At 41.3% G+C, this 24,426-nt stretch overlaps 2 protein-coding genes across 3 annotated transcripts; one reads left to right on the plus strand and one right to left on the minus strand.

Annotated features, from left to right (window-relative positions):
• Atp5mk (ATP synthase membrane subunit k) lies at positions 1-6,592 on the plus strand. Of its 2 annotated transcripts, none has more exons than XM_052760577.1 (4): positions 1-120; positions 4,230-4,325; positions 4,413-4,505; positions 6,488-6,592. In XM_052760577.1, exons 2-3 carry the CDS (start codon positions 4,239-4,241, stop codon positions 4,500-4,502), a joined length of 177 nt encoding a protein of 58 aa, XP_052616537.1. In that variant the 5' UTR covers positions 1-120; positions 4,230-4,238; the 3' UTR covers positions 4,503-4,505; positions 6,488-6,592. The 2 variants fall into 2 exon arrangements, with proteins under 2 accessions (XP_052616537.1, XP_052616535.1); XM_052760575.1 differs by having other exon boundaries at positions 4-120; positions 4,234-4,325.
• Taf5 (TATA-box binding protein associated factor 5) lies at positions 6,590-23,804 on the minus strand. The gene is made up of 11 exons (XM_052760573.1): positions 22,551-23,804; positions 19,464-19,701; positions 15,831-16,146; positions 14,893-15,056; positions 14,663-14,798; positions 13,125-13,245; positions 11,317-11,446; positions 9,391-9,555; positions 8,108-8,285; positions 7,772-7,949; positions 6,590-7,630 (listed from the first exon to the last, which is right to left on the minus strand). Exons 1-11 carry the CDS (start codon positions 23,110-23,112, stop codon positions 7,413-7,415), a joined length of 2,406 nt encoding a protein of 801 aa, XP_052616533.1. The 5' UTR covers positions 23,113-23,804; the 3' UTR covers positions 6,590-7,412.
• Positions 23,805-24,426: the final 622 nt, after the last annotated feature.

Below are 24,426 nucleotides of genomic sequence, written 5' to 3' on the forward strand. Positions count from 1 at the left end.
AGGGCCAGTCGCCGCGGCCTGTCCGTCGCATGGGAGGGAGGCGGTGTCTTCCGGTCGGGCCGAGCTGGTTGCTGGGTTTGTTGAAGGACATCAGCTGCGGAATTTGTGATTTCGGCGAAGGTGGGTGAGAAAGGGCTCTCGGTGGCTCGGACCGGTGACTGGGCTTCGCAGGGCCGACTAGAATCTGGCTGTTTTCCCCGCCTCGCAACAAGGAGAAGTCTTCGCTTTGCGGGGAGGGGACGGTGGGGAATGGGAAAGACGCTGGAGAAAATGAGGGTCCGGGCCTCGAGGTGCATTTGGGAAGTCTCAGCACCGCGAGGTTCATGTGCCCCAAGGCTCGCCCGGTTCGCGGAGAGCCTTGTGTTCCATTTTCCATGTGGGTTGGGCTGAGACCCGTCGAGGGGGAGCTCCCCAAGGTCATCCGGACGGTGTTGTGCGCGAACTGTGGCTTCTCATCCCATCTCTGGCAAAATTCATGTGTCTTGGCCTATATGGCCATAACTATTTCTTTCCTCTGGGCTGCGATCAGGAAGCTAGCTCTTCCTTAACTGCGCGGCAGCCTTTGTCAAAGCCAGAGTAAACGCGGAGTGGCCCTTGCGGTTCTTAAGGCCTGGGCGCGACAAACGGGTTAGAGTCGAGTCTATTCCAGACGTGTTCTCAACCTATGGGTCTCGACCCATTTGACAGATTTTTATCTCCAAAAATATTTACATTATGATTCATAACTAACAAAGTTACAGTTATGGAGTAGCAACAAAAATAATTTTATAATTGGGGATCACCACAAAAGGAGGAGCTCTATTAAAAGGTCGCAGCATTAGGAGTCAGTGGAAAGGCTTCTACAAAAAGCTGTTGCTTGTGGTCCCTGGGAGCCTTTGAGTCTCTTTCCTTTTACTTCTGCCTGGTGATCTCACTACTCCAGGCAGATGTTTGTAAGACAGGAGAATAGCTATCTATATACAGGAACCTTTAATGAAACACCCATTTCACAGGGAGAGGGTATTTGTTATGTATACAGTGTTCTGTCTGCATGTATGCCTGCACACCAGAAGAAGGCACCAGATCTCATTATAGATGGTTGTGAGCCACCATGTAGTTGCTGGGAATTGAACTTAGGACCTCTGGAAGAGCAGGCTTAACCTCTTAATCATCTCTCCAGCCCCCTGGTTAGACTTTCTTATGGGCTGCTGTTTAACAATATTAAATGAAAAAAAATATTAAATCACAGGTTCACAAGTATTAGTCTTAGGTCATCTTTTCACCATTGTGTGTCTCTAAACTTGCACGTGATTTCAAGGAGAGCACATTTTAGTTCATTTATTCCTGTTGCCAGGTGTGAATGGCTTATGCCTTTAGTTCCAAAGCTGGCAGTCAAATCTCTTGAGTTCCAGGCCATCCTGGTCTATGTAGTAAGTTCAAGCCATCTGGCGCTACATATTGAGACCCTGTCTTTTAAAAAATAAAAATATCCCATAAAGGGCAGTGTTAACAAAAAGGTTCCTGGTCATTGCCCTAAAACAATATGCGGTTTGTTGTAAGATGCAGACCTATGTGCTTTAAGCCTTAATATGACCATTGTTTGCTGGTGGGGTGGTGGTGCACGCCTTTAATCCCAGCACTCAAGAGGCAGAGGTAGGCAGATCTCTGCGTTCAAGGCCAGCCTGGTCTATAGAGCATGTTTCAGGACAGCCAGGCTACACAGAGAAACCCTGCCTTGAAAAACCAAATAATACCATTGTTATCTCACCAGCAACATCGCTGCTCTTCCTCCATCTAAGCTTCTGGCGTGTTCTCCTTTAAGATCCCAGTTCTTATGCCATTCTTTTGTTCTGAAGTCAGAATTAGTTGTCTTTGGAATACTTGTAGAATGAAACTTAAAGCGCCTCACTATTGCCCAATTATGCGCATAACAGAGGTACCAGTTCATGAGTTTCTGTAAGGTTTCTCAGGAGAACCTACTTCATAACTTTAAAAAATGTATCATGAAATGAATGGAAAAGAATGCTTTAGTAGAGAAACTTGACAAACATGGGGGGGGGGGTTTTGTTTTTGTTTTTTGTTTTTTTGGTTTTTCGAGACAGGGTTTCTCTGTGTAGCTTTGCGCCTTTCCTGGAACTCACTTGGTAGTCCAGGCTGGCCTCGAACTCAAAGAGATCCGCCTGGCTCTGCCTCCCGAGTGCTGGGATTAAAGGCGTGCGCCACCACCGCCCGGCTGTTTGTTTTTTAATGGTGATTTTCCTGCTTTGGCTAGATTGGCCAAGGTCTGTGAAAGGGACCCAGAGAAAGTTAGATTTCCTTCACTGTCCCAGTAGCCATTCTGAAAAATGTTCAAAATTAAGGTCTGAAAATTTGTTGGGAGATCTTTGAGCATGAGTGCTTCTGAAGCCCTTTGAATGGTAAACAAAGGGATGCCAGTTTCCATAGCAACAACACCCTTACTGTTCTACTTCCATTTCATCTGAGCCAGCCAGTCTACCAGTCTTGTCTGGACCTTGAACAGCTAGTCCAAGTTGTCACTAGGATCTGTGGTTTGGTCATAGTAGATAGACAGTTATACCTACAAAGCTTTGAATGGTTTTGAATTCTGCTGTGGCGTTCTGAATTTGTGTCTGCTGTTTAAGTTAGCAAATAATGTGTCATTTTACTGTATTTTTCATCCTTTTCCCTCACTGTCCCCTCCATCCACCCCACCTGACTCTTTATGGTCCCCTACTTCCAGCCAAATAGTGCCCCATCTCCTTTCACACGTTATTAAATTGCTTCTGTTTTCCTCCCTCTCCCCACACCCTTAACGCAGACGTATATATACATATATATGTATATATTTAAATCTAGGGTCTATGTACAAGAGAAGACATTGAATTTCTTGTATCCATTCTCCTGCTTGCATAATTTGATTTTTCTTCATGGCTGAATAAAATTACACTATATATGTGCCACATATTCCTTATCTACTCATCTGTTGATAGACATCTAGGCTGGTTCAGTTTTTAGCTATGGTGAATAGTCTAGTGGTAAACATGGATATGAAAGTATCTTTGCAGTGTGTTGACTTAATCTCTCAAGTATATCTTGAGTAGAATAACTGGGTTGTGTGGTAGTTCCGTTTTTAGTTTTTTGAGACTCCTCCACACTGACGTCCATAGTGGCTGTACCAGTTCACATTGCTACCAGCTTGTCTAAGGATCCTCTTTCCTGGGATACCCAGAAGTAGAATTGATTTGTAATATTTATCACTTGGGGCCTTCTTCCATGGTACACAGATCTGTACACATAGTTTCCTCAATAGCAGTCGTCATTTATCAGTCCGTGTTGAATTATTTCTGGTCTTTCCACTTTCGTGAACAGTGTTCAGTGACGATTTGTGAAGCATATATTTCTGCCTTGTGATATTTCTGAAAGGTAAACTCTTGGAGAGGAAATGAGCCAGCTAGACATAATTTAGTAGACACTCTAAATGTTTGTTGTTCTAGTTAACAGCGCACCAAGTGTTAAACCCCAGCTTTAATACAGCTGATTGTAAGTTATCTATGCTAGTTTGGTAGTTAAATATTGGTTTGGTTTTACCTTTCTTTCTTTTCTTTTTTTCTTTTTGAGAGACAGGGCCTCCTGTTTAGCCCACCTGGCCTGGAAGTTCCCCTATAGATGAGGCTGGCCTGAAACTCTCACAGAAATCAGCCTGTCTCAGCCTCCCTGGTGCTGGGATTAATACCTGTGCCACACCAGGCTGATCTTATATTTCTTTTTTTTTTTTTTTTTGTGAGGTTGACTCCCATTTTATACTTCCTTTCCTTTATATTTCTCTTTCCAAAGACAAGTAAAATATTAATCAGTTTTCTTCAGGAGTTTTTGGCTCCATTGTTTACACTCAATTCCTTTATCTGTTTGGATACAAGGGGTGACTGATAGAGTATCATCAGTAAATGTGCTGTCTCCCATGGAAGCCCTAAAGTGATTTATAGTAAGAAAAACTGGGATAACATGTCACTCTGTTCAGTTGGTGTTTACTATCAGAGAGCTTGAAAAGCATGACAAGCTCCAGCTTTCAGCTGCTCTTAAAAGTGATTTAATGCAGTGTTTACTGTAACACTGGATGGATAACGAACATGAAGCTGTACTGAGTCAGAGGACAGTGTCAGCTGAACCACGGAGGTGACATGGGTTCCAACTGAAAGAATTCTATTTACTTATAAATGCACCCAAATCAATAGTGTTACTTTTTTTTTTAGATAGAAGTCATGGCTGGTCCAGAAAGTGATGGCCAATTCCAGTTCACTGGTATTAAAAAGTATTTCAACTCTTACACTCTCACAGGTAGAATGAATGTAAGTATCAATTACATCTTTAAGCATTTATATCTTAGAATAATAGAGATGTGACAGCTTTCGTTTACATCTTTCTTTTTTTCTCAGTGTGTACTGGCCACATATGGAGGCATTGCTTTGTTGGTCTTATACTTCAAGTTAAGGCCTAAAAAAACCCCAGCTGTGAAGGCAACATAAATGGTAAGGAATTACCACTTAAGGTTGTAACTTAGCCATTTGGTGTTGAGGTGTTTTCTTGACTTATAAAAAATAAATTATTGGCACTCTGAAATTTATTGCATACCTGAAAGCAGACACTGGGTATAATGTCCACCTCTAAGCTCAACAGTAGGGGACAGGGACAGGAGGATTGCAAGTTCAAGAACAGCTTGTGCTACATAGCAAGACATGGTCTCAAAACTGTTCCGAGAAGGAAAACAAGGAGCCGGGTGTAGTGTCTCATACCCGTAATCCCTGCAACACTGGGGAGGGTGAAGCAGGAGGATCACTGTGAGTTTGAGTCTGCTCTGACTCAAAAACAAAAATCCCACCAAAGAAAGGCATGGGTGGTGGTGGCGCACGCCTTTAATCCTAGCACTGGGAAGGCAGAGCCAGGCGGATCTCTGTGAGTTGGAGGCCAGCCTGGTCTACAGGCACCAAAACTACACAGAGAAACCCTGTCTCAAAAAACCAAAAGAAAAAAAGAAAAAGAAAGAAAGGTATTACAACACTATGGTTTTGAGCTTGGAGTGTTGTCCATGTGTTTCCTCAGGCTTAAGTGCTTTCCCAGAGAATTATGGGACACTTAGCTTTGTAAGAGGGTTTGTCTTTTACCTCAGCCAGTGTAGTCTGATTTTTGCTAAATTGGTATGTTAAAAAAATTCCCTTAGTTTTATTAAAGTATTTTTTCTCTCGCCATTTGTCTCAACACAGTTAGATGACCTGTGTGTTTTACTTTTGGGAGCTTGTGCCCTTGCACACTCAGATGCCATGACACTGATGTGGAAGGGTGTGGACAGCTCTGGGGAGCTGGTTCTCCCTTGTTGAGGCAGGTCTCGTTTCTGCTGTCCTGTTGCACTGTGCATGCCCAGCTATCAGGCGTGCCCACTCCCCGCAGCCTCTACCTAAGAGTGCTAGAGTTACAAACGCGCCACTGCAGTTGGCTTTGTTTTTGTTTAGCATAAGTTCTTGGGATCAAACTCGGACCTTTCATGGTCTCCCCAGCTCAACTATAAGCTTCTTATGTAATTTAGTTTTGGTTGGGTTTTGTTTAGGTTTTGAGACAGTCTTGCTTACAGCTCAAATGGTTTCACAGTTGTGGCAATTCCTCTTCAACCTGCTGAGTTTTGGGATTTCAGGCATGTGCTACCATGCCCAGGGCAGCCTGGAGAGGGGCTCAGTGGTAAAAGTTCTGCAAGAACTATAAGAACAGAGGACTTGGCATGCTGCCAGGTAGCTCACAACTCTGTAACTCCAGGCTAAAACCCTTTTCTGGACTCTGATACATAAACACACATAACTAAAAACAAAGTCTTTAAAAAGAAAAAAGGAATACAAGTGAAACTTATGGTACTGGGGATCAAACCCAGGGCCTTGGCAGATGCTAAGCTACTCTGCCCGAGTGACAGCTCCAACCCAGACCAACCTTTAGTATATGAAGTTGCAAATATTTGCTGGGTTTTGGTAGCTTTACATTTTCATGAATACTCTCCCCCTCCCCCAGTAAGCCCCTTTAAGATTTTCTTACAGTCCCCTTTGATCTATCCAGAAGTCAGTACATGTGGTGTTGGCAGCAACTGTGCAGAAAGCCAGAAGGCTAGAGACGATCTAATTCTGTCTTCACTTACTTTTGTTCTGCTCTTAAGAACTTTACTCATCTTAAATCCATTAAATTTAGGGGACTGTGTAGTCTAGTCTATGCCTATTCCTTTTGGGTACTTTGCCCAGTTTTCTGCTTGAAGTTATTCCTAACTTTGGAGAGGTAGTAGTACCCCATCAAAACTGTATCTTGAAAACTAAGTAACAGACGTGTATCATACTATTTATATACTTGCCCTCCTGACTCTTGAGAATCTGGTGAATTTACATTGTATTTGGGGGATTTGTGATAATAACTGATTGTCATGAAAATAGAGTGGAACGTGGAACACATTCATGTCAAACTGTTTTTGCTTTTTTTATAGGATTTTGAAATGTCTGACCTCACCTGTTAGTCCCATGCCTGAAGAAGCTGATGTCAATTCATCATGTAATACTCAATTTGTACAATAAATTATGAACCTGGAAAAGCTCGTTGTCTTTATTTACAAGATATCAAAAATATAAAACTGTACAAAATGCAACAAAGGCAAAAACTGGCAGTGACTTGGTCTAAATCTCTTAGTTTTCCAAAGCAAGGCTCAGTACTGGAGGTAAGCAACTGAAATGTCTGTCTGACTTCAAGTGTACTAGGTTGTATGTAGCCATGTCAGTTGAAGTAGATAGAGTATGGGAGCTAAATCTCTTCACCTGGCTTGTAGAGTGTTTGCACTCAGAACTTACAAGGTAGGAATTGAGATGTCGGTGGATGGTTGGTACTTAGATCTTGGGAACTGTAGTCCCTACCCAGTTACATACATCCCACTAGTCATGGTGAAGGAAAGCATGTTAGTGGGTCGTTTAACACAAGGCTTGCGTGCCGTACAGTAACTTCGTTTTACAGCAGACACACACATGCTCATAGAATTCTTTCACTACTCAAGATGGTACTATATTTCTTAATTTGAATCTTGAAGCAGAATAAATTGTTTAAATCAAATTGATTTCCGTTCTAAACATAATAAATTAAAATAGCATTTGAACAGAAAGATGCATAGTTTCCACACAATCCAAAGCACCATAAATGTCCCCTCCATGAACATAATACCTCTTATTCAACTAACGGAAATTAGTTAAATGTGGTTGCTATAGAAACGTGGAACTGTCCTATTCAGATTTTCCAAGCAGCATACTCCCAGATCCATGTAGACAAAAACATTCTTTGTAGCTTAAATACTAATCACTGAGGTATTTGCTTTTAGTCTCCCTTTTCCAAACAGTAGCTTCCAAAAGGTCTCTAATACCGCTGGTTTACTGCGGACTGTAAGCTCCTGCAGCTAGAACCAAGTTTCTTCGAGTAAAATGCAGGTGGACAACTGGTGTGGATTTGGTCATGTATGTACCCAACAATAACTCCGGGGAATTCTCAGGTAGATTGATATGCCCGGTGGCTGTAGTAAAGTCATCAGTCTCTAAATCTTCAAATGCTTTGATGGCATCCCATAACCGGACCGTATTATCCATTGAACCTAAAAAAGCCAAAGAAAATGTTAGTGTGGATCTGTCACATCTAGAGTCTGACCTTTTCCATGTATACTTTGTGTTTGCCTTGTTTTTTTTTTTTTTTTTAATGAAAACTAAACCTTTACCCCAAAGCCATTAAAATTTACCTGATGCCAAAATTTCACCATCTCTACTAAACCTAAGTGAACACACTGTATCAGTGTGGCCTTTTAATTCTCCAACCATTAAGCCATGTCCAATATCCCAAAGAAGGACTCTGCCATCTGTTGCTCCTGTAGCCAAGAATCTCCCATTGGGAGAAAATGTCAAGGAATGAATTGGTCCCTAGAAAAGAGCAAAATAGGGTTAAGTACATCTGATAAGGCCAAGACAGAACTCTAGTTTAGTGACATGAATGTTACTTTAAAAGTATGTATGCTACTTGTTAAATATTTTGACTTCAAAGCATCTATGTGTGCTGGAATAATGAAGGTGTAAGATACCTTGTGTCCAGTGAAGATCCTTACACAGTTACCATTGAGGACATCCCAGAGCCTCACAGTTCTGTCTGCAGAGCCCGTAGCAACATAGTTTGAATTTGGATGAAATCTAGTGCAATTCACATCAGCGAGATGGCCAGCAAATATCCTTAAAGGCTGATAGTGATCTGTAGCCCAAAGCCTTTGTTAATGGAAAATAAGAAATAATAGCAATTAATTGAAATAAAATTCAACCCAAAATATAAATTATATCCAGGTGAAAGTCAATTCGAAATGATTCCTTCTTGCCATTTAACTGAAGATGACAGAAAGACTGGGCCTAACATTTTGGGTTTTTTTTTTTGTTTGAGACAAGGTTTCACATAGCCCAAGCTGCTTTGAACTCATTGTCCTGTCTCCACATTACAGAGTGCTGGTAGATTTGGGTTTGTTTTTTGTTTTATCTTCTTTGAGACAGGCTCTCACTATGTAGCCTTGGCTGTCCTGGAACTCAATATGCAGATCAGAGTGACCTTGAACTCATAGATCCCCGTACCTTAGCCTTCCAAGTGCTACGACTAAAGGCATGTGCCACCATGCCTTGCTCTAGAGCACTAGGAATACTGGCATGGAAATTTTTTGTTTGTTTTTGTTTTGGGCTTTTCAAGACAGAGTTTCTCTGTGTAGCACTGGCTGTCTTAGAACTCACTCTATAGACCAGGTTGGCGTCAAACTCAGAGATCTGCCCTGCCTCCCAAGTGCTTAAACAATTTATTTCTATTTTATGTGCATTGGTGTTTTGCCTACATGCATGACTCTGTGAGGGTGTCGGATCCCCTGAAACTGGAGTGACAGACAGTTGTGAGCTGCCATTTGGGTGCTAGGAATCGAACCTGGGTCCTCTGGAAAACCAATCAGGGCTCTAAATCTCTGAGCCATCTCTCCAGCTGGCATGTAAATTATTCTTTGTATACCCACCTTCCTTTCCACTCCTAATGCACAGAAAACCATTTTCCTGTAGTTTGGACAACCACATAGAATTATGTCAATGGGAACTTAGGGGTAACAGGAGACATAAAGATGCTCTGACGTGGGGAACATGTTATATATTACATTAAAGCAGGACCCTTGGTGTACACATAATGGGTAATACTCTCTTCACATTCATTTCAAACTACAGCTGTAAATACTTATCTTCTCAAAAAGTTAATCCTAAATATGAAAATGAGATTTCCTGGACTTTGTATTCTCAACAAGAAACAGTTATTATTCAGTGTGTAAACCCCATTAGATCATAGTGTTCTTACCTAGCTACTCGGTCATGGCCTCCTGACACAAAATAATATCCATAAGGAGAAAACTGTGTGTCCCATACTGGATAGTTGTGTCCTTTATATCCCACCAAGCAAGTAAACGTCTGAAGGCTCCAGAGTCTAACAGTTCCATCCTCTGAAGAGGAGAGCAGATAGTTCCTGAAGAGAGGAGGTGATATGTTTGATTTCCAGAGTAACGTGGTTACCTGTCCAAGTTTCTTCTCATTCTCACATTTTAGCAAGTGGCATACACCCAGGTATATCTCAGTGTATGTGCACACACATGCACGTGGAAATGCGCACATAGTGCCGAGGACTGAACCTAGGGTCTTGCACATGACAGGCAGGAATTCTACCACTGAACTATACATCCTTAGCCCCCTCACCTGTGTGTGTGGTATGAGGTATGCATGGGCATATTCAGGTGTCTTCCTTGAGCAATCTCCCAGATGAACCCAGAGCTTGTCAGTTTTCTCCAGAGATCCCATCTCCAGCTCCAGAATACTGGGATTACAGGAGGGCTGCCATGCCAGTCCAGCATTTATGTGGGTGCTGGGGATCCAAAATCTGGTCTTCACACTTGTATGACAAGCACTTTACCCACTGAGCCATCTCATCCCCACCTCTTTATTTATATTTAGAACTCACTGTAGATACCAACAGCTAAAAGTACTAAACTGTTAAGTGAAATACTGTTATACTATATCCTAAACACCTACTGTATAAAGCTAATTATTTAAAAAAAAAAACAAAACACTATAGCGACTATGGGGAGGGGGTCACAGTACTTTAGAAAAGAAAAAATAGTAAAGAGTGTGATGGCTCATGTGTAATCTCAGAATTTGGGAGATTGAGGCAGGAGGCATGCTGCAAATTCAAGGCCAGTCTAGGCAATAGCATGAGATCCTGTTTCAAAACACCAAAAAAGTAATTGAGAATAACAAAAAGTATGGTTACCAAGACAGTCTGAGAAATGAGATACATCAATTTTGGATGCTATTTCCAATCTGCATGGGCTATATTTAAAAAAAAAAAAAAAAAGGAGTGAGGTGTAGCTCAGTAGTAGACTACATGCCTAGCACTCAACCAGGGCTCTACTCACATGCAGAGTGCTATTATTCTACCTTTCTCAGGGAAAAATACAAAAGCCAACTGTTTTCACTGAAATCTGGTATTTTTCTTCAAGTAAAATGTACCATCTGGCTAAATCCTATTAAATTTATATATATATACATATATATACATATATATGTATATATATATAAATTCTCAAGATCTCATAAATGCAATGAAAATTTTGGTGGTTAAAAACTACTGTCTATCCAAGTAGAATACAGATGATAATATGGATGAAAATACCCCCTCCCAGTCATTTTTGCAGTAAGTTAGAAATGAAAATCAAAAAACTACCTAAACACATATGGTTCTGTTTTTTCAAAACATGGTCTGGCTATGCTGCCCAGCTGACCCTGAACCACAGTCTTCTCCCCCAGCCTCTAGAGAAGCTGGGATGACATCACTTCCCACCACACCCAGCCCTCTTCACTCTTGCCATCACAGAAAGCGAGTGCTTCAGTATGAGGGGTTTGTGTTACATTTCACAAAGTGTCACAAGAACAATCCAAGAACTCAAGGAATTCAACCTCTATTAGAGGGTTATTCAAAGATAAAGCTAAAATTTGAAACCGGTGAGCCCTGACTGTGCATCTTGATTCTGTAAATTTAGTATATACTTAGTTGCTATTTTATATACCAGTACCCCAAGATAAATTAGCAAATGGTAAGATTCTAAAAGATACTGAACTACAGGCAATCATGATGTTTTTCTAAAAAGTGTCTAGGCATTTGCATTTTATTTCCAGCAGTTAACTTTTAAATCTCAATACTGTTTATCAGTATTTAATTTTGTTTGTATTTTACCTATCCGGACTGAAGCTGGCTCCATAGACAGGCCCACTGTGACCATACAAAATCTTCAACTCACTTGCAGTTTTCTCATCCATGATTCTTTCTAAGACATCATCTGATTCTTTGTCTATAAGACTAAGATCTAAAAAGGTCCAGAAATATTATTTTAGGTTCGTTCATTAAAATACTTTAAGGCAACCCCATCATAGCTCAGAACTAACATTTCAACATTTCTTCCTATGCACCAATCACCACTATGCTAAAGCCTCTTAAAGTCAGTGATACAGTCCCTTGTACAGAATAAAATGAGCCTTCAAACAGTTAATAATCATCTGCCAGACCACATAGTTACTCAGTATGAGAACCAGGACTGATTCTTTAGTTTGCCTACTATGCTACATTTCGTAAAAATCTGAAAACAATTTAAATGTATTGTTAAGGAAAAATAGCAGTAAAATGCTTTACAAATCCTGACCTTATTAGAGGTTTGGGTTTTTGTTTTTGTTTTGCAGTGTTTTGCATGCATGTAGATGAATGTACCACATGCATGTGTTGAGCCCCTGGAACTGGAGTGCTGCCTGGTTGTGAGTCACCGAGGTGGTGGGAATCTAACCCAGGTCCTCTGCAACAAGTCAGTGCTTTCAACCACTGAGTCCTCATCTATCCAGCCTCTTGTTCTGATTTTTGAGACAGTCTTGACTATGTAGCTCAGTCTGCTTTGAACTTAGGGTGATCCATTTGCCTCAGCACTTGGGTGTATCAATGTGGATTTGAAACATGGATGCCACATACACACACACACACACACATGTGGATGTCAGAGGAAAACTTGCAGGACCCTCCCAGTCCTCACTAAGGTTTTCTTAAAATTTACAGGCAAATAATCATCAGATATTAGTTTTAACTTTACAGAGTTATCTGACAAGGACTGGAGAGTTGGCTCAGTAGATAAGAGCATTTCTTGTTCTTGCAAAAGACTCAGGTTTGATTCCCAGCACTCACATGGAGGTTCATCACCTCCTCAGGCACCAGGCACACAGGTGGTACGCAGACCTACATTCAGACAAAACATTTATATGCATAAAATAATAAAAACAAATCTTAAAGTCTGGCGGTGGTAGCCCACATCTTTAATCTCAGCACTCCAGGAGGCCGAGGCAGGCAGATCTCTGAGTTCAAGGCCAGCCTGGTCTACAGAGCGAGTTCCAGGACAGCCAGGGCTGTTACACAGAGAAACAACCCTGTCTGGAAACCCTCCATCCTCCACCCCCACAAAAAAGGGTTGTCTGACCGAATTCCTTCATTCTACACATGAGAGAACTGAGGGCCAACTGGTTAATCATTGTCACCCCCATGGCTCTTTCATTATTGGAAATGTCATCTTGGTTTGGTGTTTGTTTTAAGACTGTTAATATCTAAGTTTTGCAGGCTGGCCTTGAATTTGCTCTGCAGTCCAGGCAGTCCTTGAACTCACTCTTTATTTTAAATTATTTAGTGTATATGGTTATGTGGGTGCACACAGGTCAGAGGACAACTTGTGGGAGACAGTTCTCTCCCACATGTGGGTTCCAGGAATCAAACTCAGGTCATCAGGCTCAGCAGCAAGGGCCTTATCCTGATGAGTCATCTCACCTGCCCAGTTCTTGAATTCTCAATCCTCCTGTTCCATACTCCTACGCAGATTATAATCACAGGCCTATACCACCAGGGACAGCTGAGAATGTTTCCCTTGCAAAGATCACAACTTCCTGTCTACATTCCATAGAATCAAATTGGAATAGACTAATTTCAAGTTTACACCAATAAGTCATCTCAGTTACCTGATGCTTGTTTGACACTACGAAGCTTTTTAGGTGTCACAGACCACACTCTGACAGTCGAATCTGCAAATCCTCCAGCAATCAGACTGGAATCATCAGTGACATCCACTGCAGTGAGGCCCTGACAGTAAGAAAAAAAATTGGTATCTGAATACATGAACATACAAGCAAGGTTAAATGCACACCTGTATATATAACTATACATATACATATATACACATTTATGTATATACATGAATATAATTAAGAAGAGACCATTATGTGGGGGACACAGGAGGAGTTGAGGGAGAGATGGAGGGGCAGGAGAGATATACATGTAGTGTTCATGGATGAAGTTCTCAAAAAAGTACGTAGAACTAAAGAATATCTAAATTAAATTCTGTTGCAGAATATCTGCTTAACTATGCAAAGATGTGTTACATTTGTTTAACTATGTAAAGATGTGTTGAATTTTTTATGTTGTGGAATATTTGTTTAATCATGTAAAGATGTGTCGCTGTTTTACTTTGCCTGCCTAAGGCATCTGATTGGTCTAATAAAAAGCTGAACAGCCAATAGCAAAGGAGGAGGTATAGGTAGGACTTCCAGGCAAGGAGAGTAAATAGGAGGGGGTAAGGGCAAGATGCCAGGGAAATGGCCAGGGACCAGCCAGCCAAAAGGAAGCAGGAAAGTAGGGTATACAGAATGAAAAAAAGGTTAAAAAAAAAAGCCCCTAGGCAAAATGTAGATGAATAGAAACAGGTTAAATTAAATTAAAAGAGCTAGTGGGACAAGCCTAAGCTAAGACCAAGCATTCATAATTAATAGTAAGTCTCCATGTCTTTATTTGGGAGCTGGTTGGCAGCCCAAAGAAAGTTCCAACTACACCATTCTCCAGTGAATCTACTGTCTGATGGCACAGACATGAAGAGCGTGTTATCACCCACTTTTTGCACTCTATTTGGAATTCATAAAAGGAAGTAAATGTAAATAACTTTTTACTTTACTAGATGTATCCTCAGTAGTCTATTATAAGAAGTCAACAAAAACATTTAGAATTAATTAAAAATGCCAATTTTATATTAATACTTAAACCAAGTTCAAAAGGCGAACCAGCTGAGCTTCCTCAAAGGTTAGAACTTCAGTCAATCATCAAGGGTCAAGTATAAGCAGGATTCTGACTCTCACAAGCTGCTAAAGGCTTTTAAACTCAGACATCTATTCTGACCAGTGTCATTGCTTTTTTTTTCTTTTCTTTTTTTTTTTTTTTTTTTGGTTTTTTTTTTTTTAAGACAGAGTCTCTCTATTTTGTAGCCCTGGCTGTCCTGGAACTTGTTATGTAGACCACGCGCTGCCCTTGAACTCATAGAGATCCACCTGACTCTGCCTAGAATGCTGGGCTCAAAGGCACGCAACACCATACTGGCTTTCCTTCGTTTTTAAATTAAATAATGCCAAAAGTTTAAATAATAAAATTCCACTTTGGTTGCTTTCTCTCAATAGTAAATCGCCAGTTTACCCGACACTTCTGGAAGAAATTATCCAATTATTTTACTAACCTGGTAAGCATTAAGGAATGTATAAAAACAAATGGAGGGTAAGCAGTCGGGCCCAAGGCGCACACGTTTGGTGGTTTCTTTCATATTCATTATTTTGTCCAGTCTGTCTGAATCTTTCCACTCGGGAAGAGGGATCCTGGAGGAGAAAACAGGCTAGGAATCACTCTTTGGATAGTAACAAACTCAGCCCTCTGTGACAGCCTTCACCTCCATGTAAGTTTCTTCCCCACCTGTTTTGAGGGGGGGCATTGGGATCCTGTTTTTTGCTTTTAGATCCAATACTATCCTTTTTAGGCTTCTTCTTTTTAGGTTTTCCTTCTTCATTCTCTCCTTCTTCATCCTCATCATCCAGAGGCACCTCAATTTCTGGTTCTTTTAATAAACCAAAAAATACCTGCAAGTCAAAAGAATCAACGTTTTTTTAAATTAACTTTTCTTCAATGTGTTTGGTTAAATCATTTCTCTTTTTAGGCTCTCTTGCAGCTATAACATAATTCTAACCAAGAGATATTCATAGAAGTATACCACAAATAGTTTTAATTAGAAATAAAGGCCAAGCTGGGTGTGGTGGCATATGCTTTTAATCCCAGCCTTGGGAGGCAGAGGCAGGTGGATCTCTGTGAGTTCAACAGCAGCATGGTCTACATAACAAATTCCAGGACAGCCAGGGCTACACACAGAAAAACCCTGTCAAAAAAAAAAAAAAAAAAAAAAAACACAAAAAAGTTAAAATAAAAAAACAAAATAAATAAATAAATAAATAAATTAATTAAACAACAAAAAGGCAAACAAGTCCACCTGTTGTCCTGGTTTTAAAGAGACTTGGCAGACCTTTTGTTGTGCTCTCTACCTGTCCCTGGATTCAGCTGCAATGCTATCGCAGCCATTTGTGAATGTGTGTGGGCATACACGCACGCTTTAGAACTATTATGCCACCCTCACCCCATCCCCACCCCTGGAAAAAAAGAAACCCTTGCTTGTCTCAGCTGCTGTAGTTAGGGTTCTGTTACATGCAACCATTCCCAAACCCTCACATACACTAGCACAACACATTTTAAAAAGTGTAAGGTTATTCCCAAGTTAGCTGTAGGAAGAGTGTATAAGTTATGTAATGGAAATCCTATGATTTTCAGTCTACATTAAATAGTTCTTAGATTTACTCCCATACCTTAGATTTGTTAGCTTCTCGTTTAGCCTCTCCTGCAAGACTTCCCACCATGGCATCTATCTGCTGCTTACTACGAGGCATCCCATCAAAGATGTCAATGTAGAGGTGCTCCTGAACTATGTTCCATATCTGATTGTTCTGTTTCTCCTGAAGATGCCGCTTCAAGAGTTGGTACGAGTCACGGGAAATACGAAGAACAAATTTACTTGTTCGAAAGTCCAGCATGGTTTCATTCCCTTTCATGTGCTCCTTTTTGGTAAGACTAGATAATACTCGGAGGTCATCCTGGTAATAACATTCCTGATCTCCATGGAACCTGTTTTAGTGATTTTAAAAAGTTATTTTTCAGTGTGCCATTAAGATAATGTTTCTCCCTCATACATTTATAAATCATTCCAGAATAATCTGTAATTAATATATAATTATGAATATATATTTATATTACAATAATGTAACTATATAAATAACCCTGGCCTAGGCTGTAGGATCACTAATACATTTCAAAATGATTATAATTCAGTTTCTAAACTCACCCTTAAAATGACCAATTTATGTAATGAAATGTATCATAAACATTTCAAGAGAAAGTTTTGAAACAAAGCAGAGTGAATGAAACATTTGAGTCAAACGTCAGACCCACCACTAGCATGTATTTCTTTTGAAAACCATCTTTGGTAATAAATAAAAATGTCAGAACCCTTGCTTTACTGAATTTTGTGCTTTTTCAAAACCCCACTCTTCAAAACATTTTATTATAGAACATTTTAAACACAAACACAGAAGTAGAAAATAATATGCCTTCAGTGTACTTATCACAGCCTCAGAAATAATCAGTACATGGATTCTCATAAGCCTAAACATTTCAATTACATCCTATATTAAGACATATTAAACATCTTTTTTTTTTTTTTTTGTTTTTTGTTTTTTGTTTTTTCAAGACAGGGTTTCTCTGTGTAGTTTTGGTGCCTGTCCTGGATCTCCCTCTGTAGACCAGGCTGGTCTCGAACTCACAGAGATATGCCTGGCTCTGGCTCCTAAGTGCTGGGATTAAAGGCATGCACCACCACCACCCAATAAACATCAATATTTTAATATTGTTAAATTAAAGAACAAATAATGGTACCAAACAATAAGCATTTTCATAATTTCACTATTCCCAAGGCAATTAAATAAAGTCTTTGACCTTGGTTATAACTTATAAGTTTAAATATACTTTTATTTTTACAAGTCTTGGCTTGTTTTACCCTCATTCGGGCATGGATGGGATCCTAGCAGACTATCTGTAATGGGAACAGAGAACCTCGGATAGCCAGCTTCCTGCGTAGGAAGATGGATATCTCAGGAGACTGAAAAAGCAAGAATGATAACATGACTGCAAAGGAAATTAGCTTCTAGAAATTTTGTTGTCAGCTGGCGGGGGAGGGCTGAGCTACAGTACAGATGCTTTTTGCACCTTCAATTAGGAATCCAAGTTTTTGTTTTGTTTTGGTTTTTGAGACAAGGTTTCTCTGTGTAACAGTCCTGGCTGTCCTGGAACTCACTCTGTAGTCCAGGCTGGCCTCGAGCTCACAGAGATCCACCTGGCTCTGCCTCCCGAATGCTGGGATTAAAGGCATGCACTACCGCCACCTGGCTAGGAATCCAAGTTTAATGAATGAATTCAATAGCTTACGAATTCTGCTATTCCCCTATCACCATCAACTCTGTTATTTGCTAAGTCCAGGCTTCGAGCACTACTGCTTGCCCTGGAGAGCTCCCTTCAGGCAATTCAACACTGCCTCCTTGGCATCTGAAAGTCAACACCTTTACCCTTTTCTTTTTTATATCTTGTACCTGGTTGTTAAATATTGGAGCTCCTCAAACCAATGTATGGCTTTAGTCCCTCCTCTCCTCTCAGCTTTTCTATGGGGGAGTCAGGGGTTACATTATACAGGGACAGAGTGACTACTGACTGACCAGTCTTGGGGTAATGGTTCTTTTTTGGTTTTTTGAGACAGGGTTTCTCTGTGTAGTTCTGATTGTCCTAGAACTCACTCTGTAGACCAGGCTGGCCTCAAACTCAGAGATCCACCTGCCTCTGCCTCCTTAAGTGTCAGGATTAAAGACATGTACCAGCATGCTGGGTAAGGTTATTGGTTCTTAACCGGTTCTTAAATTAGTCAAAAGCACATCTGAATTTGGAACTAAAGATTAGTTCTCCTACTTGACAAATCATGTCCTCTTCTAGGGGTTTCTGTCAGTGAAGGCATCCTTATCTGAATACCTGGATTATCAATGATACTTTGCCTCACATCCAACCCATCAAGTGTTGAATTAATCTACTTTTCACCTGCATTAGCAGAATCTTGTTTCACAACAGGGATGCTACTAATAAATATATTAGGCAGGGCAATTCTCAGCTAAGTAGAACTATCTATACATCTGCAATAATCATCCTTCTTCCCTCCTCCCCTACCAGTTATTATGACAAACAAAAATGCCTTGACATATTTGCAAATGGTCAAAGCGGAGGAGGAGTATCACCTCCATCAACAGGCATACTCAGGCTGTGGTGGGTGGACATGCCTACAGGACTAGCACTCAGAAGGGATAAGCAATCAGATCTCGGCCAGTCTGAGGCCAGCCTGGTCTACAAAGTAAGTTCCAGGCCTGGTAGGGCTATGGGGTAAGATGCTGTCTTAAGAACAACAAAAGATGCAATTTATGAAATTATCCTCTAATGATGTATAGAGCAGAGATGCCTCACTGTCCAATGCTCATTTTTCCTTTCTTCCTTCATAATAAAACACCTATTTGCTGGGAAAAGATACTTAAGGAAAGGCCGTATTCCCTACATTTGTAGCCAGGGATGGTCACTAACTGGAAAGTTAGGAAAAGAAGTATGTGCATCTTCCAGGAATGTGTGCCCTCCTTGCTGACTAGAATACTGCTAGGACTGCTTACCACTAGAGGATCATCTTGTGTCGCACAGTGGAAACTACATGACAAGAACAATAGACTGAGGAAGGCCACATTCCTGGTGATCCAGAATTCACCTATTAGCCTTGAACTTCCTACCCTTACGAGAAAACCAAACTTCCATTGTATATAAGCCTCTGTTGTTTCGGGTGTCAGTCATTCCAAGTCTAATATAATTCTAACACAGTTTCCTATTGCTCTTAGAATAAAGTTTTATTTACATCGAGTTTTCAGTGACTTTCAACCAAATCTAATCTCATCCAATACAAATCCCTATTATTCCGATGACAAAAACCCTGAACACAGTGCAAGAACCTGCCTGTTGTTTCAGGTCCCAACCAATCTCCCAGCTAATGTTATACCAAACGTCCCATCATTTCCTGCTCCAGCAACTGAGTCTCTTTTAGCATCTGTAACTACTATGATCACCCCACACACACACCTTCCAGATATGGTCTTCTCTTCATCTGGCTAATTCCTAGACCTTCTTCAGACCTCACTTCAAGCCTGGCTTCCTCTGGAGATCAACCCCCCTAGCCCTGTTAGGTTCATATTGCCCAAGGCACCTCTCCTTCACAAAGTACCTTCTGCTTTACAGTCTTACATTTGTGTGGTTACAGACGTGTGTGTATACATACATATATAGATAAATAAGAGATGTTAAAATTCACATACTTCTCAAAGAATGATTTTGCTTCATTTTCATGTTGATTATAAACTAGCTCCAAGTACATGTGTACAAACAGAGGATAAAAGAGTTGGGATAGTTCTGCTCGATGGCAGTCCAGAGAACATTCAATGAAGTGTTTCAGTCCACTGTAGTATTCTTCATACATTGTAGGGTCTCCCTGTTGGTTGTAGGCCGACAAGACAGCACTGACATCTGGCTGGTCTTCCACAGCTACACTTCCAACTGTTTAAGAAACGAATGACAACTTTTAAGACAATGACCTTTAAAATTCACCAAGTGAACGTGGAGGGTTTGCTAATGTTCAGAGGAGAGCTATTTTCAAGTTTGTCCCGTTCCTCTCAATCTCTCTATGTATCTTTTTAAAAATTTTGTATTATATCTGTTTATTTTGTGTACATGTGTGAAACTGTGTATGGGGGTTGGGGGAGACAAGCCATTGTGCTCAAGTGGAGCTCAGAGGTTCTCTCCTTCCATAATGGAGGTTTCAGGGATCCACCTAAGTTTGTCATGCTGAGCCATCTTGCTAGCCCACAATCATATAACCCTTTAATGGGATTTAGCATGTCTTTAGTTACCTAAGCCGAAAGCCCTTCAGTTTAACTATATCTTACATTTTTAAAATTTTTTGTTTGTTTGTTTGTTTGTTTGTTTGAGATAGGGTTTCTCTGTGTAGCTTTGGAGCCTGTCCTGGAACTCACTCTGTAGACCAGGCTGGCCTCGAACTCACAGAGATGCTCCTGCCTCTGCCTCCGGAGTGCTGGGATTAAAGGCATGTGCCACCACTGCCTGACTTATCTTTGATGTTGTTGTTGTTATCTTACATTTTTAAATCAGTAACAAGAAAAGTCAATACTTTTCCTGAAACTGCCCTATTTTAAAGACAAAGTGTACATGTAGGTTTGGTACTGGGGCTAAGTGGATAGGACTTGTCTAGCATGCACAAGGCCCTAGGTTCAACCCCCAACCCCACCAAATAAATAAATAAATGTGCAAAGCAAAAAAATTATGTTAATCTTCTCTGTGCAAATGGCATACACCACACTCAAGTGCTTTGTGTATCATTCCTGTAATAGATCTAATCCTGTAATACCTTCATATTCAAACATCAATTACCTCATATAAAATATCAGCATTTCAAGGAAAAGAGGGAACATCCAGACTATAAAAGACTACAACTCAATTGTATATGCTTAAAACAATTTCTATAACCAATCATTTCAAGGTAGCAAAGCTGAGTATTTATTTGTAAGATAGCAATACAAAACAATAATGCTTTTTTCAATCAAATCAGAGTTTGGATGTTGGAAATTTTAGTAAATTACAATTATAGTGTTATACACTTTTAGGAGTTTTTTGGTGGTTATACATACTCTTTACTGCAAAAATTCTAATAAAAGTTATAATTTTGTAGTCACTCTTATGGTCTCTTTTCCTCCTTGGTTTCTCGAGTATGATCTAAAAAAATAAATCAAGCCGGGCGGTGGTGGCACACGCCTCTAATACCATAACTCGGGAGGCAGAGGCAGGCAGATCTTTATGAGTTCAAGGCCAGCCTGGTCTACAGAGTGAGATACAGGAAAGGCGCAAAGCTACACAGAGAAACCCTATCTCGAAAAACCTAAATAAATAAATAAGTAAATAAAAATAAAAAAATAAAAAATAAGTCAAGTTTCTGGACATGTGAGAGATATTAGAAAAATAATATAATAACAATATAACTTATGTTATAATATATTCACAAAATGTAGCATACAGAAAAGATCCTCCTCAGTTCACACATTTTTTTACTTATCACTCCCTTCCCCCATAACTGTACTTAAGTGTAGGTTGGCTTTAATTTCACCATAATTCTTCTGCCTCAGCATCCCAAGTGCTGGCATTATAAACATTGACACATTTCTATTTATATACATAAATTACAGTGCCATGTGTTCACACTTCATGTCTGGCAATGCTCTCACAGATACAGATGAACTTGTTTAGAACCACTAAACTGGATAACTTAATTTAGTATCTACTGATCTCTTTTGAGAACTTATACTAGGTGTGAGTTTAAATTTTTTAAATTCGGTGTGTGCGAAAGACAACTTTTAGGTAGCTGAGTCTCTCTTTCCAGCATGTGGGTTCGGTGAACCCAACTCAGGTGGTCAAGCATGGTGCCTTCACCTGATAAACCATACTCTAAGAGTGTGTTTTACAGTATGGATTTTGTGACAACAGTTTCTGGGAGAAAGGTGGAGATGAACTGTCAGGCCTGGATTCAGGAACTAAATTTTTTCAGTACTGGGCATTTTACATTACATCTTAGCCTCGTATTAACCTACTTAATAAAAAAAAAACTAGGAAAAATGTCTTTAACTGACATCACACAAGGGAATGCAACAGAGATAAAAAGGTCTGCCCCACACCTAGCCGTAAAGTTAGGGTTTTCAAAAGTTAACATACATCAGTACTTCTTGGAAGCCCTTATGGCAGATTCCCAGACTCCACGCCTAGACAGTTTACACCTGAAGTGATGCTCAGGAATTTACATCCTCCAAAACACTTAACACCACTTAGCCCACATTCTGAGAAATACTGACTACTATCACTCTGGATGTGTGGTCCAAAGCAAGCCTTCCAGCTTTGCTCAACAGGTCCGTTTTCTTGTCTCAAAGGGAGAGATGAGAACTATGGAACTATGAAAAAATCAAGCTATAGAAAGTACTTGCAGTAATAGTATGGTAGTGTAACAGTACTATATTAGTGTTCGTGCGAACCCAGCCAAGGTTCACAAATCTAAATAAGAGTAAAAACACCGAAACCCTAAGGTCCCCCACTTCTGTCAAGCCCGGGTTCCCGGCACCTCCCCTCGGCTCCACAGCTCTGCTCAGCCTCTGGCTGGAACTGACAGCTCAGAAGAGGGTTTGACTGCGCAGCCGGCGCCGTAGAGAAAGGGGCGGGCATGTGGCCCTAGAGGCGGGCCCAGGAAATTCAAAACAAGCCCGCAGAGGTGCAGGCCTGCCAGCCCTTGCCTTCCCGGCTAGCTCCCCTTCACGCCGGCGCTCCTTTCCCGGGACCCCGCGATTCACCTTTTCCTGGAGCCACAGGACCTGAGGATGAACCTGAGAACACTGTGGCCACCGAAGCACCGGTGCCCGGAGGGTCAGGAGCCGCCGAGCCGGGGACTGAAGCGGTGACCCGGCTGAGAAGCGCGCTAGCCGCCTCCGTGCCGGCCCCGTCCAACTCTCCCGGAGCTCCGGAGCCCGCCACTGCCTCCTCCAGCAGCCGGGCCTCGCGGCGCAGTGCCTCTTCGGCCTCGCGGAGGTTGCTCTGCCGTAGGAACTGCAGCACAGCCAGAAGAGTCTGCCGGTCGTGGGGAGCGCCGGCCTCCGTGGGAGCGGCGGGCACCGGGGCCGCCCCCGCCGGGGCAGCGGCAGAGACAGCCACCACAGGCTTGGGGGTCCCGCCATCCCCGCCGGCCGCCGTCGCCACCGCCGCCACATTCCCGCCGCCGCCGTTGGGGCCGTTGTTGGGAGTGCCACCGCTACCCTCGCCTGCGCCGTCGCCAGCCTGCGGAGGTAGCAGCGTCGGCGGTCCCTCAGGCTCTAGCTTGACCGCCACCTCCGTCTGCTCCTCCGCCAGCGCCGCCATCTTGCGGCTGAGCCACCTCGCGCCGTCAAGCGTGACTGCGTTTTCGCCACATGGAGGGCGGGGTAGAGCGTTTCACGACATCTGGGGCAGACCATTTACGGCAGGAGGAGGAGCTAGCATGGAGAAAAAGGAATGAGATCGAGCAACTTTTCAAAACTGAGTGCAAGGCACGCAGGAAGTGGAGTTGGTTACCGTCTCTATTACATATGCCTGATAATTACCGTTTATTGCATGCAGACTACAGTCAGGCATTGAAATAGACGTTTTACATGATACGAGTTCTTTTAATTCAGCGATTTGTGGAGGTGCTAATAGACGGCTTAACCAAAACCCAAAGAGGTTAAATGCTGTGCTAAAATCACACACGAAGGGAGACTCTCAAGATTCAAGCCCAGGTATTTAATTCAAAAGCACATACTATTTATAAGAAGGAAGTTTCTGAGTTACTGGTAAGGTTTGCTAATATTGAGAGCTGAACTGTGGTTACTTTTTATTTCAGTTTTCATTCCTGTAAAAAATCTAGCTTTGTGAACTTTACAGTATATGTTATATTGTAATAAAAAGCCTTTAAGCCGGATATAGTTTTTAAACACAAATTTAAGCTGAAGGCAGGGACATGATAACCGCTGCAGATCGAGAGAGCATATGGTTGCCAAAGCAAGTTCTAGATCAGCCAGGACTACACAGGGAGATAACTGTGTAAATATCAAAAAAAAAAAAAAAAAACTAACAAAATCAATTACAATTTTAAAGAGAAAGAAAAATTAAGGATTTCTTTTCATTCCTTGTTACCAAAGAAATCATTTCTCTTAAAAAAAATTTTTTTAAAGAAAATGTTGTTTTAAGACAGGGTCTTCGGGGTTGGGGATTTAGCTCAGTGGTAGAGAGCTTGCCGGCCCGGGCTTCATCCTCAGCTCTGGAAAAAAAAAAAAAAAGACAGGGTCTTCATGCACTCAGGCTTGCCTTGAACAGTGTAGACAACTCCTGCCTTCACTTTACAAGTGTTGGCATTACAGCTGTGTGCCATTGCATCCAGCTAAAAAGTGTTTAAATTTAACTTTTTGTGACTGAAAGTTTATGCTGTGTATTAATTATCCATTGTCACCATTTTGTTGTTGTTTGGGGCTACACTGGGAATTGAACCATGGCCCCACCTCTTGATTACTAGGTATGTGCTCTACTGCTGAGCTACAGTAGCAGTCCTTAATTGGGAGGAGATCACAGAAGTATGGCCATCTTTGTCCCCTCTATGGGGGGGGTCTCTGAAATCCCAGAGTTTTTAGGTTGTACTTTAGCTGCAGTTAATGACTTTAA

Source organism: Peromyscus californicus, unplaced genomic scaffold (genome assembly GCF_007827085.1).
Source record: "Peromyscus californicus insignis strain IS unplaced genomic scaffold, ASM782708v3 Scaffold_4__1_contigs__length_199733344, whole genome shotgun sequence".
In the NCBI taxonomy this organism is placed as follows: Eukaryota; Metazoa; Chordata; class Mammalia; order Rodentia; family Cricetidae; genus Peromyscus; species Peromyscus californicus.

What these genes read in the sequence shown, in the direction of transcription:
- Atp5mk (XM_052760575.1), top strand. Translation starts at nt 30, where the DNA reads ATGGGAGGGAGGCGGTGTCTTCCGGTCGGGCCGAGCTGGTTGCTGGGT. An exon ending in AATTTGTGATTTCGGCGAAG is followed by an intron (nt 121 to 4,233) that starts GTGGGTGAGAAA and finishes TTTTTTAGATAG; the next exon opens with AAGTCATGGCTGGTCCAGAA. An exon ending in CTCTCACAGGTAGAATGAAT is followed by an intron (nt 4,326 to 4,412) that starts GTAAGTATCAAT and finishes TTTTTTTCTCAG; the next exon opens with TGTGTACTGGCCACATATGG.
- Taf5 (XM_052760573.1), bottom strand. Translation starts at nt 23,112, where the DNA reads ATGGCGGCGCTGGCGGAGGAGCAGACGGAGGTGGCGGTCAAGCTAGAG. An exon ending in AATGCCCCCCCTCAAAACAG is followed by an intron (nt 14,799 to 14,892) that starts GTGGGGAAGAAA and finishes TTTCTCCTCCAG; the next exon opens with GATCCCTCTTCCCGAGTGGA. An exon ending in GCCAGCTTCAGTCCGGATAG is followed by an intron (nt 9,556 to 11,316) that starts GTAAAATACAAA and finishes TCCTCTCTTCAG; the next exon opens with GAACTATCTGCTCTCCTCTT.